This window comes from Eurosta solidaginis, chromosome 3 (genome assembly GCF_040869045.1).
Source record: "Eurosta solidaginis isolate ZX-2024a chromosome 3, ASM4086904v1, whole genome shotgun sequence".
NCBI lineage: Eukaryota > Metazoa > Arthropoda > Insecta > Diptera > Tephritidae > Eurosta > Eurosta solidaginis.
This window is the reverse complement of record NC_090321.1, coordinates 206,884,735-206,901,452: the sequence shown is the minus strand read 5'-3', so window position 1 is coordinate 206,901,452 and position 16,718 is coordinate 206,884,735. Positions and strand designations below refer to the sequence as shown.

Sequence of the window (16,718 nt, the reverse complement as noted above, 5' to 3'; positions counted from 1 at the left end):
GATTTTGGATTTATGATTAATAATATTTGTAAAATTGATTTTATCACAAGTGGGCGGTGCCACGCCCATTTAAACAAATTTTTTCAAATTTTTATCAAGAGTCTCAATATCAGTCCACATGTCAAATTTCAGCATTCTATGTGTATTATTTACTAAATAATCAGGTTTTTTGTGTTTCAAATTCTGACGTTGCGATGATATACCATCTCCGCTTGGAGGATTTGCTGGACGAACCGGAGAATGACCTAAGGATATTTTGCTTTTACGTGTATCGGGGTTCACCAAAAATATATAGATAAAACTATATATTTAAAAGAAAAACAGTAGTTCCGTGTTTAAAATAAGTTTTAATTATAAAAAACATTTTCTTTGGGAAGACAAAAGTTAAAAAGGTAGAAGTGTAAAAAAGAAATTTTTAAAACAAAGTAAAAATTGGTAGAGTGTTTGCCACAGGGGTTATAATTATAAGTCACTCTTTGTTTATATAAGAAATTGTCTTATGTATAGAGAACTTATTGTCAACGAATTTTACTAAATGAGTGATAAAGTGATATTAAGACACACAACATTTATTGTTATTGTCCGGAATCTTTATTTATTTTTTATATATTTATAGTTTTAATCTATTTTGCTTTACTTTTGTAATTACTAGTTGAAAGAAAATAAATAAATCACTACTACTACTACTACTACTACTAACAGCACCTGATTTTTCTAGTAAAAAAAGTCCCTAAATTCAATTTTTGAAAACGTTTTGAGCAACGACTCAATATCCGAGTGCATAATTGAGTGATTTTTTTTAAAGCTTTCAGAGTGTGCTTTATTTTTTAAATACTAAGTTGGTATGTAGTACTTAAATAAAAAAAAGCTTTTTTCAGTTGATTCATACATATTGTTTGTGGGAGTATTTATTCTACATTTTTATATGATATTAACTGCAGCATAATCCCGCTCTTATTAATTTATATATGATTTATATTTGTATTGTGTATTGCTATAGACTAAAATCGAAATAATGTTTTTAAATTTTTGATATAAATTACACTTTGAAATAATTTCTACTCTAAATAAAAGTCCGACACGCATATAGTAAAGCTTACACAAACTTACACAATTTTTAAAATACTTATCGGATCAAAATAACAAGTTTCAGCATACATATAATTAGTTCAATTTTTCGAGGAATAAGGCTTCTTTGCCTCCCTTTTTAAAAAGTTGAAACTGAGCAACATTTAAGTGGTAACAAAAGGGTTAAAACGTTCTGGATAATTCCTTGACGCAAATTTATACTATCAATTATTTTGAACTAGGATATACAAATGTATTTCTGAAAATTTTCAAATTTTACCCCTTAAAGTATGCAACAATTTTTCGTGGTGGCTTTAACTTGCAGTTTCTGTGCAAACAAACTTTGTTGGGCTTATTTTTCTTCTTGTAGCAGTGGAGCATTACTGACACTTGGTTAAATAAATGACGAAACAGGATAAATCAAACGGTCAATGCGAAGTTGATTAAAAATATGTCGCATTTTTTCCTGCTCCCAGGCTTTTCGTTTTCTCTATGTAAGGATTTCGTCCGAGAGCAGCTATAGAGTAATTCACTGGCAAATATTCTTATAGCATATGTTAACCCTTTAGTGACTAGCTAAACACCATTTTATTCACACCTGCGAAAGACCCTTTCGTGATAGACACAAGGGGTTACAATTTTTCACAAAAAATTACTCGCGAAATTTTACCCATATGCTTCTTTTAACAACTTATGTGAATGAAGTTTAATTATATCGGCCTTCATCCTCACTTACTTACTTAATTGACGCTTAACCGTTAAAAAGATTATGGTCATCAAACAAGGTGCGCTGTCGCTTCCTCGCTCTGCTAACTGGGGGAGTCGCCCACCATAATACAGTTGTTCTCAAATTGTTGAACAGTGTTATTACACGCACTACAGAATCGGGCTGCTTAACTGTTCAATTTTTATACTCAGTTGAGCAGAGCTCACAGAGTATATTAACTTTGATGGGATAACGGTTGGTTGCACAGGTATAAAGGAATCGAGATAGATATAGACTTCCATATATCAAAATCATCAGTATCGAAAAAAAATTTGGCTGAGCCATGTCCGTCCGTCCGTCCGTCCGTCCGTCTGTCCGTTAACACGATAACTTGAGTAAATTTTGAGGTATCTTGATGAAATTTGGTGCGTAGGTTCCTGGGCACTCATCTCAGATCGCCATTTAAAATGAACGATATCGGACTATAACCACGCCCACTTTTTCGATATCCAAAATTTCGAAAAACCGAAAAGTGCGATAATTAATTACCAAAGACGGATGAAGCGATGAAACTTGGTAGGTGAGTTGAACTTATGACGCAGAATAGAAAACTAGTAAAATTTTGGACAATGGGCGTGGCACCGCTCACTTTTAAAGGAAGGTAATTTAAAAGTTTTGCAAGCTGTAATTTGTCAGTCGTTGAAGATATCATGATGAAATTTGGCAGGAACGTTTCTCCTATTACTATATGTATGCTCAATAAAAACTAGCAAAATCAAATTTTAACAAAAATTTAATATCTTTACAGTATATAAGTAAATTATGTCAACATTCAACTCCAGTAATGACATGGAGCAACAAAATACAAAAATAAAAGAAAATTTCAAAATGGGCGTGGCTCCGCCCTTCTTAATTTAATTTGTCTAGGATACTTTTAATGCCATAAGTCGAACAAAACCTTACCAATCCTTGTGAAATTTGGTAGGGGCTTAGATTCTAGGACGGTAACTCTTTTCTGTGAAAAAGGGTGAAATCGATTGAAGCCATGCCCAGTTTTTATACACAGTCGACCGTCTGTCCTTCCGCTCGGCCGCTAACACGATAACTTGTGCAAAAATCGATATATTTTTACTAAATTCAGTTCACGTACTTATAAAAATGGGTGTGACACCTACCATATTAAGTAGAATAAAATGAAAAAGTTCTGCAGGGCGAAATCAAAAGCCCTTAGAATCTTGGCAGGAATACCTTTCGTGGTATTACATATATAAATAAATTAGCGGTGTCCGACAGATGATGTTCTGGGTCACCCTGGTCCACATTTTGGTCGATATCTCGAAAACGCCTTCACATATACAACTATAACCACTCCCTTTTAAAATACTCATTAACACCTTTCATTTTATACCCATATCGTACAAACAAATTCTAGAGTCAGCCCTGGTCCACCTTTATGGCGATATCGTTAAATGGCGTCCACCTATAGAACTATGGCCCACTCCTTCTTAAAATACTCTTTACTAACTTCCATTTGATACACATGTCATACAAACACATTCCAGGGTTACCCTAGGTTCATTTTCCTACATGGTGATTTTCCCTTATTCTGTCTCCATAGCTCTCAGCTGAGTATGTAATGTTCGGTTACACCCCAGCTTAGCCTTCCTTACTTGTTTTTTGTTAAGATTAGCCAAATTCAAAATTTTGTCAAGCGCCGCTCAAAACCTTTAAAAAAAATGGAGAAATATGTATTTGCTGTTAGAGCTCACAATTTCTCGAACTTGTTCGAGAAGAGATTTCTCGCGAGGCTCGCCTTCTCGCGAGATTCTCAAATCTCGAATTACTCGTAAGGCTCGCGAGCTTCTCGACATTCAATTTAATCGATTCATTGGCGGTTTTTTATAGAGCTTACGATTTCTTCTGGAGCACCAGCGAAAATGTCCACAAAACCAGAAGTAAAAAACACCGAAATGTATAGAATACTGCCAATGCAGCATCATAATTGAAAGTCGAGAAGCTCGCGAGTATTACGAGTATTTCGAGATTCGAGAATCTCGCGAGAAGGCGTGTTCTCAATGGCTCGTTAAAAAAATAAAATATTGTGCACAAAATTAAATGTATAATAAATATGTTTTCAGTTAAGTGTCATTGGAAAGGAAAGTAAACAACAAAAAAGCAAAAAGTAAGAAAAGCAAATGTATAAATACTAAAGTAAAAGCCCGTGACTGCCAGACCTTCGTCATTTTATAAAAGTTGAAATTTCGTGAGTGCATACTTCCAACTGAAGCAGGATCGTTGGTTTTTATAAAACTTGCGTAATGGTGGCTTTAACAGATATCGTGCAAAAATTATGCAGATAAATATACCTTCCTTTTGCCATTTTATAAAGACTGATTTTCATATATGGTCTTCGTCACGATATAAGATGCTACTAGCCTCATTGCCAGACACTTTCCATAGTGGGCTCGATTAGCCAGACACTTTTAATCCTTCTAAACTTCAAAGAACATAGAAGCAATTTTATACTGAAATTCGAATACAAAATCTTAAAAAAAAACTTTTGAAATTTTGTTTGCCGTAATAAACTTTCAGCTTTCATTTTATGAAAAAGTACAGTTTTGCATTACAAAAAGTTTCTGACTAGACAAAAGCACTATGGAAAGTGTCAGGAAATAAGGCTAGTGGCTTCTTATGTCGTGACGAAGACCATATATGAAAATCAGTCTTTATAAAATGGCAAAAGGAAGGTATATTTATCTGCATAATTTTTGCACGATATCTGTTAAAGCCACCATGACTCAAGTTTTATAAAAACTAACGATCCTGCTTCAGTTGGAAGTATGCACTGACGAAATTTCAACTTTTATAAAATGACAAACGTCTGGCAGTCACGGGCTCTTAGACTATATTGTCCATGCAGCGATTAAGTTTACTTCGAGGAGTCGTAAGCTCAACTTGGTATCGGTAGCGCCGATACCTGTTTACCCAACATTATTATCAACTTAACCTACCCGAGGGGGATTCTGTTACAAATATGTGTATATCATTCACATATAAAGCAGACTAGGCTTTGGCAAGCTCAAGTTCCTAATGGAACTAGGGAGTTTGGGGGTGCTTATTGCCGGAACGTACCGGTTCCAACTCGGGGAGTGCCTTTATCGCTACAATAAGAACAAACAAAAGTCAGTGACAGACTGAAGTCATGTGTTAGGCTGCTAACACCCTCATTGGAGTGGTGTTTTGACATCGCCAGATAAGACTCGCTTCCTGATGTTGTCCCAAATTTCCGGCAAACAGCTCTGCCGCCGGAAAAACTCGATCAAGAGTATTATGATTCTCTGTTAAAAAGACCTGATTCGTCTTCTGTGTATTGGTGGCTAACCCATGGTTTGATGCTAGGGCATGTATAACCCAAATTGTTGGCAAGTAATTGCTGAAAGTTCAGCTGCTTATGCCGTAGGTTTTACTGGTCCCTCGTGGAATTTTCTTGCAGTTGGTTCATTACCAGCATTCACTTCATCATCATCATTTAACTACGCTTAGACGCTTAGCTAAGCGAGTTTTGCCGTTCAGTAATAAGTCCTGCCAGCTATCCCTGTTTCGCGATATTTGATGTCAATTGGGAGCACCTCTGCTTCCAAACTGTTGATAAAAACATCTTGACCGGAGCGTATTCGTATATTCACATAACATAACCTAGCTTTTGGTCTTTTATTCGCTGCACTGCCTGCATACCTGCTCATGAGCTCATACAGCTCATTATTATATCTCCTTCGATACTCGCCGTCAGCATTACGGACAGGACTATAAATCTTCCGGAGAACTTTTCTCTCGAATGCTCCAGGTGTGATGAGAGACTTGTCGTGCGTGCTGTTTGTTCGTAGAGAGAGAGCTTTACTTTTCAATTACCCATTCAGTCTTCCAGCATCCCTCTCAGAGGTGTTAATATCCCACTCTGTGGCGTGAGCGGTGTAGTGATTTCGTAGCCTCGTGTAGGTCCTATTGTTGTGTAAGGCAAAATGTAAATTTCAGATTCTAAAAGTGCTTTTTAAAGTAGTAAGAGCTTGCAAACGTTTCCTCAAAAACAAAAATTTAAAGCTGTATGATCCTAGCACACTGTGCGTCTGTACCACCATTCTTCCACCTATCCCACACAACTTTACCTCTGAGCATAGCCACCATATGTTGTTTACGAGAATTCTAATAACATTTTATTTTTCATGTTCTACAAAACATATTCATAAAAAAATTCGTATGTTGGCATGTCCGATGCTTCGGTTTTATTTCTCTTTTTCGAAAAATTTCAAAACACAACAACAAATTTCAAATGCTATGATGAGTACAGGGCACAGAGGTGTGTGGGTTAACAAAACTAACCAACTAAACAAATCAACCAATACAAACGATCTCAAACTAAATGGTCCGTTCATTCGTATTTCAGAACATTCATCGTCGTCCATCTGCGCGGTTTCGAATATGCTTTTTCGAAAACAAAAAATAAAATCAAAATAAATTTGAAAATTTGGTACAAGTTGAGCGGCGGACGTAAAGGCGTACACAACCCACAAAATAAGCGCGTACGATTTTTGTTGCTTAACGGTTTTGAAGTTAATTAATTTTTGTGTGTTTTTCTGTAAAACAACCATTTTTTAAGAGGAATTCTGCAAAAAATAAAAATGGGACAGGGTTAGTTGGAAATACAAAAACAAAAAACAAAAAAATGTAAAACGACAAAAGTGACAGAAAAATTTAAAGAAGTGTGTTTTTAGAGCGGCTATCAAATAAAATTTAAAATAAATGTGACATTTTGCATATTTAAATTAAAAATAAAATTGAATGGCAAACTAAATGGAAAATTTAAATTAAAGAAAAATAAGAGAAAATTAATTTGGTCTAAAAAAAAATTGTATTGCTTCTATTTCAAGTGCGCTTAGGAAAAATTAAAAAAAGAATGAAATAAAAGTTATAAACCAATTAGAGTGTCACATAACTCACGCCCTTAGTTAAACAGTTTACGAAATGAAAAATGAAAAAAAAAATTCACTTAAGATTTTTCATAAATTTACAGAGCACCAACAAATATCTAACAGCATGTTCACACCGAAATTCAAAGCGACCGCGCCAAGTGGCTCAGGTAATAAATTGGCTTTGAGAAAAAAGTTAACACGCAAAATGCGTACTCATTCAACTTCATTGTCATTATTTTCATAATAATCATCAACAGAATTTCATTTCATCTTAGCCGACGACGCGTCTGAAGCTAAAACTCTGTACTTAAAATCGTGTCAGTTTTAGTAAACTCGATTCATTTTATATCTCTTTTTATACTCAGCTGAGCAAAGCTCACTGAGTACATTAACTTTGTTCGCATAACGGCAATCCGTAACGGCATAAACTAATCGAGATAGATATAGACTTCTATATATCAAAATGATCGGGGCGAAAAAAGAAATTAATTTAGCCATGTCCGTCCGTCCGACCGTCCGTCTGTTCGTAAACACAATAATTTGAGTAAATTTTGAGGTATCTTGATGAAATTTGGTACGTAGGTTCGTGGGCACTCGTCTCAGATCGCTATTTAAAATGAACGAAATCGGACTATAACCACGCTCACTTTTTCGATATCGAAAATTTCGAAAAATTCAAAAAGTGCGATAATTCATTACCAAAGACGGCTAAAACGATGAAACTTAGTAAATAGTAAAGTTTTGGACAATGGGCGTGGCACCGCCCACTTTTGAAAGAAGGTAAATTGAAAGTTTTGTAAGCCGTAATTTGACAGTCGTTGAAGATAATATGATGAAATTTGGCAGGAACGTTACTAAATAAATAAATAAATGTAAGGCGCGATAACCTCCGAAGAGATCTAAGGCCGAGCTTCTCTTCCAATTTGCGTCGTGCTCCTCTTGATTTTCCCTACAAATTGGCCGGACGGGACCTACATGTTTTATGCCGACTCCGAACGGCATCTGCAAAGCAGATGAGTTTTCACTGAGAGCTTTTCATGGCAGAAATACACCCGGAGTGCTTGCCAAACACTGCCGAGGGGCGACCCTGCTTAGAAAAATTTTCTTCTAATTGAAAAATCTTATTTCTAAAATTTTGATGTTGCTCTGCCCGGGAGTTGAACCCAGGGCATACGGTGTGATAGGCGGAGCACGCTACCATCACACCACGGTGGCCGCCGAACGTTACTACTATTACTATATATGTGCTAAACAAAAATTGGCAAATCGGATGAAGAACACGCCCACTTTAAAAAAAAAAATTTTTAAAAGTCAAATTACAACAAAAAATTTATTATCTTTACAGTATATAAGTAAATTATGTCAACATTAAACTCCAGTAATTGTATGGTGCAACAAAATACAAAAAAAAAGAAAATTTCAAAATGGGCGTGGTTCCCCCTTTTTCATTTAATTTGTCTAGAATACGTTTAATGCCATAAGTCGAACAAAAATTAACCAATCCTTGTGAAATGGTAGGGGTAGGGGCATAGAGTCTATGACGATAACTGTTTTCTGTGAAAATGGGCGAAATCGGTTGAAGCCACGCCCAGTTTTTATACACAGTCGACCGTCTGTCCTCCTGCTCAGTCCTTAGCACGATAGCTTGAGCAAAAATCGACAAATCTTTACTAAACTTAGTTCACGTACTTATCTGAACCATACATGTTAAATTCCAATTAGAATTAGCAATTGATGCAATTGGTTTATATTCTCTAATTCATTAAACAATTAGAAATAGCTCACCTAATTCCCATTAGATAATTCAAATTTTTATTCTAATGGTAAATCTAATTGGAATTAGTTGCCATTAGCAAAAAAAAATTGGGTTAACTTTACAATAAGAAATCTAATTGACTTCTGCTAATGCAATTAGATATTCAATTAGCTCGAAAAATTTCAATTATCTAATGGGAATTAGTTGAACTAATTCTAATTATTTAATGAATTAGAGAATTTCGCAAATGAAGGTTAATTAGCATTATCTAATCATTACTTAACATCTATGATCTGAACTCACTTTATCGTGGCACAAAAAAATGGCCGAAATCCGACTATGACCACGCCCACTTTTTCGATATCGAAAATTACAAAAAATGAAAAAAATTCCATAATTCTATACCAAATATTAAAAAAGGAATGAAACATTGTAATTCGATTGGTTTATTTACGCAAAATATAACTTAAGAAAAAACTTTGTAAAATGGGTGTGACACCTCCCATATTAAGTAGAATAAAATGAAAAAGTTCTGCAGGGCGAAATCAAAAGTCCTTGGAATATTGGCAGGAATACTGTTCGTGGTATTACATATATATGTAAATAAATTAGCGGTACCCGACAGATGATGTTCTGGGTCACCCTGGTCCACATTTTGGTGGATATCTCGAAAACACCTTCACATGTACAACTAAGGATCACTCCCTTTTAAAACCCTCATTAATACCTTTAATTTGATACCCATATCGTACAAACAAATTCTAGAGTCACCCTTGGTCCACTTTTATGGCGATATCTCGAAAAGGCGTCGACCTATAGAACTAAGGTAGTGACCTTTAAAAATACTCATTAACGCCTTTCATTTGATTCCCATATCGTAAAAGCACATTCTAGAGTCAGCCCTGGTCCACCTTTATGGCGATATCCCTAAATGGCGTTCACCTATAGAACTATTACCCACTCCCTCTTAAAATACTCTTTAATACCTTTCATTTGACACACATGTCATACAAACACATTCCAGGGTTACAGGTTCATTTTCCTACATGGTGATATTCCCTTATTTTGTCTCCAAAGCTCTCAGCTGAGTATGTAATGTTCGGTTATACCCGAACTTAGCCTTCCTTACTTGTTTTTTGATTTATTCTTTCTAATTATTTAATTTTTTTGTATGTCTTGAGTTCGTGTGCTCCCGTTCCGACGTTTGTCACCAATTAACCGTTGCATATCTTGGCATAACGATCTTTTGCGCTTTCACACGCATTCTTCAATCTATGGAGGTGGGTATTCAAGCCACTGGTGATGTCAACGCCTTTAATTGTTCAAAGACAAATGGCAAGTTTTGATAACTGAGTCATTACCGTTAGTTGCTTCGCATTGATCGAATACTTATTTAGAATTAGTGTTGTTGTTTCGCCCATCTGTCTTTGAGTTTTTTGTTTTTTTTTTTGCATTTTTTTTATTAGATTTGAGGCGCGGAACATATGTATGTCCTTTCACCTACTTCACATTCTCTATGCATGTGATGAGTCTACGAGGGTGGACCATAAGGCCTTTGGAAGAAAAAAAAACATGCGTATAAGGTACTTGTGACTTCTGACATGAAGACATACACTACTCGTCGGCTGCAACAAGTTAGTGGCTTAGAGTATACCGGCGTTAGCGATGCCTGTTGTAAGAGGCAATGGAGTTAGTTCGGACAATGGGGTTAGTACCGGAAGTGCTAGTACTAAAGCATATTGGATTCATATCCGGCAAGGGACTGCCCTCATCCGCCACACTCCCCTAAACGTTTGGAAAAGCTCATGCCACTTGACTTTGACTTGACTTTGATCTCGAAACGACTTTGACTCAACTTTTCGACTAGTTTATATTGACACAACTGGTGTGTGATGAGAACGTATCCTGCTGTTGTACTTAGTGCCTTAGTGGGAAAACCTCTCTACCCTTTTCTAATAGAGAAAGAGGCACTTAAAATTTTGCAAAAATTCTGCCCTAAAGATCGCAAACAGAGCAGGGCATATGACGGTAGTAAGAAAATTAATAAAAAATTCCATATTGCAACTAGGTGATACAGTACCCCGACTTTTGGAGTCACATAGAACACTGATATGTCAATGGCTGAGCTGGTATCTATAGACTGAACTGTAAGAAATCGATGCCAATAGGACATTATCCGAATGAATTTCAGGCAGAGATCCATGCAATCGGAGTTTGCGGTAGAGACTGTCGGCGGAGAGGCTTATCCTCGAGGAGTATCCTCTTTATGTCAAACAGCCAGGCAGCCTTGCAGTCTTACACAACTATCTTTAAACTGATAGATTATCTAGGAGCCAAAAACAAGCATTTATTAGGACGGGTTCCCAGACATCAGTATCATGAATGTAATGATCAGGTAGACTACCTAGCCAAGCAGTCTACGATATCACTTAATTAAGTTAAATGTTTCCGATGTACAAATCTGTCGAGCTGGGGGATAAAACGCCGGTTCACTTTCTATGGGAATGCGTTGCTCTAGCAAGGCAGATACTCTCCCATCTAGATCGCGTGTCTCTTAATACCCTCGGGATGTGTAGTTAAAACCCTAAAGAAGCAATAAACATATTAAAAGGCTTCACATAAGTACAGTAATGGGCTGAAAGGTTAAGCACAAGAGATCTAAATAAAGGGCGCAGTGCTTCGAGGTGGCCACCGTGGTGTGGTGGTAGCGTACTCTACCTATCTTAGCGAAGTTCCTATGTGCAACTCCCGGGCGAAGCAACATCAAAGATTTAGAAACAAGTTTTTTCAATTAGAAAAAAGTTTTTCCATGCGGGGTCGCCCCGCGGAAGTGATTTGCCAAACACTCCGAGTGTATTTCTTCCATGAAAAGCTTCTCAGTGAAAACTGATCTGCCTTGCAGATGCCGTTTGGAGTCGGCGAAAAACATGCAGGTCCTGTCCCGCAAGTTTGTAGGAAAAATTAAGAAGGAGCACAACGCAAATTGGAAGAGAAGCTCGGCCTAACATCTTCTCGGAGGCTATCCTTGCATTTATTTTAATAGTAATAATAACATTAACTAAGTCAACTTGAACTTGACTTTGACTCAATTTCGACTCGACTCTGGCCTGACTTTGACTCGACTTCGACTATCCTTTGACTTGACTTTGACTCAACTTTGACTTGGCTTTTATTCGTTTTTGACTGGACCTTGACGAAAATTTTATCTACTTTGGCTCAACTTTGACATTATTTTGATTCGATTTAACTCAACCTTGACTCGACTTTGGCTTGCTTTTTATTAAACTTTGCCGCGGTTTTGCATCGATTTCAACTCGATTTTGACCTAATTTTGACCCAACTTTGACTTCATTTCAACTTTAACTCGACTTCGAATTGACTTGACTTTGACTCAACTTTTTTTTAATGAAAATTTTTACTCAGTCAATACTAATGAATTTGAGGTTGAGGTGATACTCCGCTGTTTGTTGGACTTGAATATTTTTTCCAAAAGTGGAAATGCAAGAAACTAGCATTTTAATAAGATGAATAGTCCTTGCGGTTCTTTAAAAAATGGAAAGATAAATCTTTTCAAATGTACCTACTCTAAAAAAAAAATATTTTTACAGTTTCAGCTTCGTTTTCTACTTGTAGCGACAAGGAAACTCCCCGAAAATCTAATTGAGTTTTAACGATGCCGGATATTGATCCGACCATTTAGGTACTAGCCCGACCATGTGGGAATGATTTGATATGACTACGTTGAAACTTCTAAGTCATCCAACCCATACTTACTTGAGAAATTTGGAAGCCTCGTCTTCTAGATAAACAGGACTCGTCACGGCTAAATGAGGTTGAAAATTGGGTTGGAAAAGCTATATATTGCGTTGGCAACACTTACAAAGGGTTGCGATATACAGCTCCTTGAATCCGGTAGTGACTATTACTATAATAGCTATTTTGGGCATTTCCTTTATTTACTGGAGTTTGCTAATTTAAGTTTTAGACCCTTCAGAGCTCTAGACTTGGCTTGGGCTTTTAGATGTAGGCTATCGAATGAAAAATATTAAGCTTTAGCTATTTTCAAAATTCGACTGCTGGTCAAATGTACTTTTTTAGGTTGTGGTCGGTGGCATTTTCTAAGTACTTATCGATCTCCGCTTGCACCATTTCAAAAGCGCTCCCTTTTAGACGGCATACAAAGCGTATTTATTTTCTTTTTTTTTTTTTTGACTTTTTTGGTTTTGTCTACAATGACCACTTTAGTCGATCTTTAATTTCGTTTAAAATTTATTGCCATTTATTTTTAGCGTTACTTGTTTTTTTGTTGCTTCCAATTCATCTAATTTGTAAGCGTTTCATTTGTGCGCTTCGTGCTTTCGAAATGATTTATTTTGTTGTTATTCCATGTGTGATTATAATTGTAAAATTACTATTTTCACTTATTGGTTGGTGTGTGGTTTCCATCACACATCCTCCCAGGAATTTTAAGTATTTGTTTATGTGTTTGTTAAAATTCTAGTTTGGTATGCAAATAGAGCTCTTGATGGGTCATGAGTACGTTATAAGAATTTCTTTTTTTATTTAATGAACTCACTCGTATACAGAATGTAAATATGTACTTTGAATTTATTACAAAATATTCGATTACTATAATGCCTTGAGAGGAAATTAATATTCGAAATGCCACATTTGGTTATTATTCACTCGTATGATATTTGTAGTCATATTTTAGGTTTTTCCAGCATTGCGTCCTTTTCAGCTTTTGTGACTAGTATCCGCTGGGTTTATTAAATATAAACAAATCTAAATTTATTGTATGACGTTCTAATTTTTTTTCGTAAGTGCATGGCATTCAAAATTTTACAGTGTGCTACTTTGGCATATAAGCGCTGATTTCTTGAGTAAATTTTTTTCTTTTCTATTGGTTTTTCAATTATGGGACCGTTTAAGTGACATAAATACCCATACCCGAAGTAAAACGGATTCTTTGTAACACAAAAAAAAAAACAACAACAACAAGTAAGGAAGGCTAAGTTCGGGTGTAACCGAACATTACATACTCAGTTGAGAGCTATGGAGACAAAATAAGGAAAATCACCATTTAGGAAAATGAACCTAGGGTAACCCTGGAATGTGGTTGTATGACATGTGTATCAAATGGAAGGTATTAAAGAGTATTTTAAGAGAGAGTAGGCCATAGTTCTATGGATGGACGCCATTTAGGGATATCGCCATAAAGGTGGACCAGGGCTGACTCTAGAATGTGTTTGTACGATATGGGTATCAAATGAAAGGTGATAATGAGTATTTTAAAAGGGAATGGGCTTTAGTTCTATAGGTGAACGCCTTTTCGAGAAATCCCCATAAAGGTGGACCAGGGGTGACTCTAGAATATGTTTGTACGATATGGGTATCAAATGAAAGCTGTTAATGAGTATTTTGAAAAGGAGTGATCCTTAGTTCCCTAGGTGGACGCCGTTTCGAGATATCGCGATAAAGGTGGACCAGGGGTGTCTCTAGTTGTACGATATGGGAATCAAATGAAAGGTGTTACTGAGCGTTTTAAGAGGGAGTGGGCATTAGGTCTATAGGTGGACGCCTTTTCGAAATGTCGCCATTAGGGTGGGCCAGGGGTGACTCTAGAATGTGTTTGTACGATATGGGTATCAAACGAAAGGTGTTACTGAGCATTTTAAGAGGGAGTGGGCATTAGGTCCATAGGTGGACGCCTTTTCGAGATATCGCCATTAGGGTGGGCCAGGGTGACTCTGGAATGTGTTTGTACGATATGGGTATCAAATGAAAGGTGGTAATGAGTATTTTAAAAGGGAGTGGGCATTAGGTCTATAGGTGGACGCCTTTTCGAGATATCGCCATTAGGGTGGGCCAGGGGTGACTCTAGAATGTTTGTACGATATGGGTATCAAAAGAAAGGTGTTACTGAGCGTTTTAAGAGGGAGTGGGCATAAGGTCTATAGGTGGACGCCTTTTCGAAATGTCGCCATTAGGGTGGGCCAGGGGTGACTCTAGAATGTGTTTGTACGATATGGGTATCAAACGAAAGGTGTTACTGAGCATTTTAAGATGGAGTGGGCACTAGGTCTATAGGTGGACGCCTTTTCGAGATATCGCCATTAGGGTGGGCCAGGGGTGACTCTAGAATGTTTGTACGATATGGGTATCAAACGAAAGGTGTTACTGAGCATTTTAAGAGAAAGTGGGCATTAGGTCTATAGGTGGGCGCCTTTTCGAGATATCGCCATTAGGGTGGGCCAGGGTGACTCTAGAATGTGTTTGTACGATATGGGTATCAAATGAAAGGTGGTAATGAGTATTTTAAAAGGGAGTAATCCTCAGTTCTATAGGTGGACGCCTTTTCGAGATATCGCCATTAGGGTGGGTCAGGGGTGACTCTAGAATGTTTGTACGATATGGGTATCAAAAGAAAGGTGTTACTGAGCATTTTAAGAGGGAGTGGACATTAGGTCTATAGGTGGACGCCTTTTCGAGATATGGCCATTAGGGTGGGCCAGGGGTGACTCTAGAATGTTTTTACGATATGGGTATCAAACGAAAGGTGTCACTGAGCATTTTAAGAGGGAGTGGGCATTAGGTCTATAGGTGCACGCCTTTTCGAGATATCGCCATTAGGGTGGGCCAGGGTTGACTCTAGAATGTGTTTGTACGATATGGATATCAAATTAAAGATATTAATGAGGGTTTTAAAAGCGAGTGGCCCTTAGATGTATATGTGAAGGCGTTCTCGCGATATCGACCAAATGTGGATCAGGTGATCCAGAAAATCATCTGTCGGGTACTGCTAATTTATTTATATATTCAATAACACTAACAGTATTCCTGCCAAGGTTCCAAGGGCTGTTGATTTCGCCTTGTAGAACTTTTTCATTTTCTTCTACTTAATATGGTAGGTGTCACACCCATTTTACAAAGTTTTTTCCAAAGTTATATTTTGCGTCAATAAACCAATCCAGTTACCATGTTTCATCCCTTTTTTCGTATTTGGTATAGAATTATGGCATTTTTTTAATTTTTCGTAATTTTCGATATCGATAAAGTGGGCGTGGTTATGGTCGGATTTCGGCCATTTTTTATACCAAGATAAAGTGAGTTCAGATAAGTACGTGGGCTAAGTTTAGTAAAGATATATCGGTTTTTGCTCAAGTTATTGTGTTAACGGCCGAGCGGAAGGACAGACGGTGGACTGTGTATAAAAACTGGGCGTGGCTTCCACCGATTTCGCCCATTTTCACAGAGAACAGTTAGCGTCATAGAATCTATGCTCCTACCAAATTTCAAAAGGATTGGTAAATTTTTGTTCGACTTATGGCATTAAAAGTATTCTAGACACACTAAATGAAAATGGGCGGAGCCACGCCCATTTTGAAATTTTCTTTTATTTTTGTATTTTGTTGCATCATATCATTACTGGAGTTGAATTTTGACTTAATTTACTTATATACAGTAAAGATATTAAATTTTTTGTTAAAATTTGAATTTAAAAAAAATTTTTTTTAAAAAGTGGGCGTGTTCTTCATCCAATTTTGCTAATTTTTATTTAGCACATATATAGTAATAGTAGTAACGTTCCTGCGAAATTTCATCATGATATCTTCAACGACTGCCAAATTACAGCTTGCAAAACTTTTAAATTACCTTCTTGTAAAAGTGGGCGGTGCCACGCCCATTGTCCAAAATCTTACTAATTTTCTATTCTGCGTCATAACATCAACCCAACTACCAAGTTTCATCGCTTTAACCGCCTTTGGCAATGAATTATCGCATTTTTTCGGTTTTTCGAAATTTTCGATATCGAAAAAGTGGGCGTGGTTATAGTCCGATATCGTTCATTTTAAATAGCGATCTGAGATGAGTGCTCAGAAACCTACATACCAAATTTCATCAAGATACCTCAAAATTTACTCAAGTTATCGTGTTAACGGACGGACGGACGGACGGACATGGCTCAATCAAATTTTTTTTGGATCCTGATTATTTTGATATATGGAAGTCTATATCTATCTCGATTCCTTTATATATGTACAACCAACCGTTATCCAATCAAACTTAATATACTCTGTGAGCTCTGCTCAACTGAGTATAAAAACATTGGGTATATTTCTATGTGGTTTCATGACCCCACAGTTATAATCCTTAAACCATTCACTAACGTATACTGTACTGATTCGTAAGATATTGCCTATTGCAAACTCTTCAAAAC

At 36.7% G+C, this 16,718-nt stretch overlaps 1 protein-coding gene across 28 annotated transcripts in view; it reads left to right on the top strand.

Annotated features, from left to right (window-relative positions):
- Window positions 1-16,718, top strand: part of CAP (Cbl-associated protein) — a 195,695-nt gene that overhangs the window by 60,420 nt on the left and 118,557 nt on the right. Inside the window, exons 1-2 of one of the 28 annotated variants that reach the window (XM_067774855.1) lie at window positions 6,247-6,460; window positions 6,843-6,908. The exons of 24 other annotated variants lie outside the window; for them this stretch is intronic. In XM_067774855.1, coding sequence (XP_067630956.1) covers window positions 6,451-6,460; window positions 6,843-6,908 — 76 coding nt within the window. In that variant the 5' untranslated portion in view covers window positions 6,247-6,450. Of the gene's footprint in view, window positions 1-6,246; window positions 6,532-6,842; window positions 6,909-16,718 lie in introns of those variants that run through there. 3 more of the 28 variants (XM_067774856.1, XM_067774857.1, XM_067774866.1) reach the window with 3 other exon arrangements.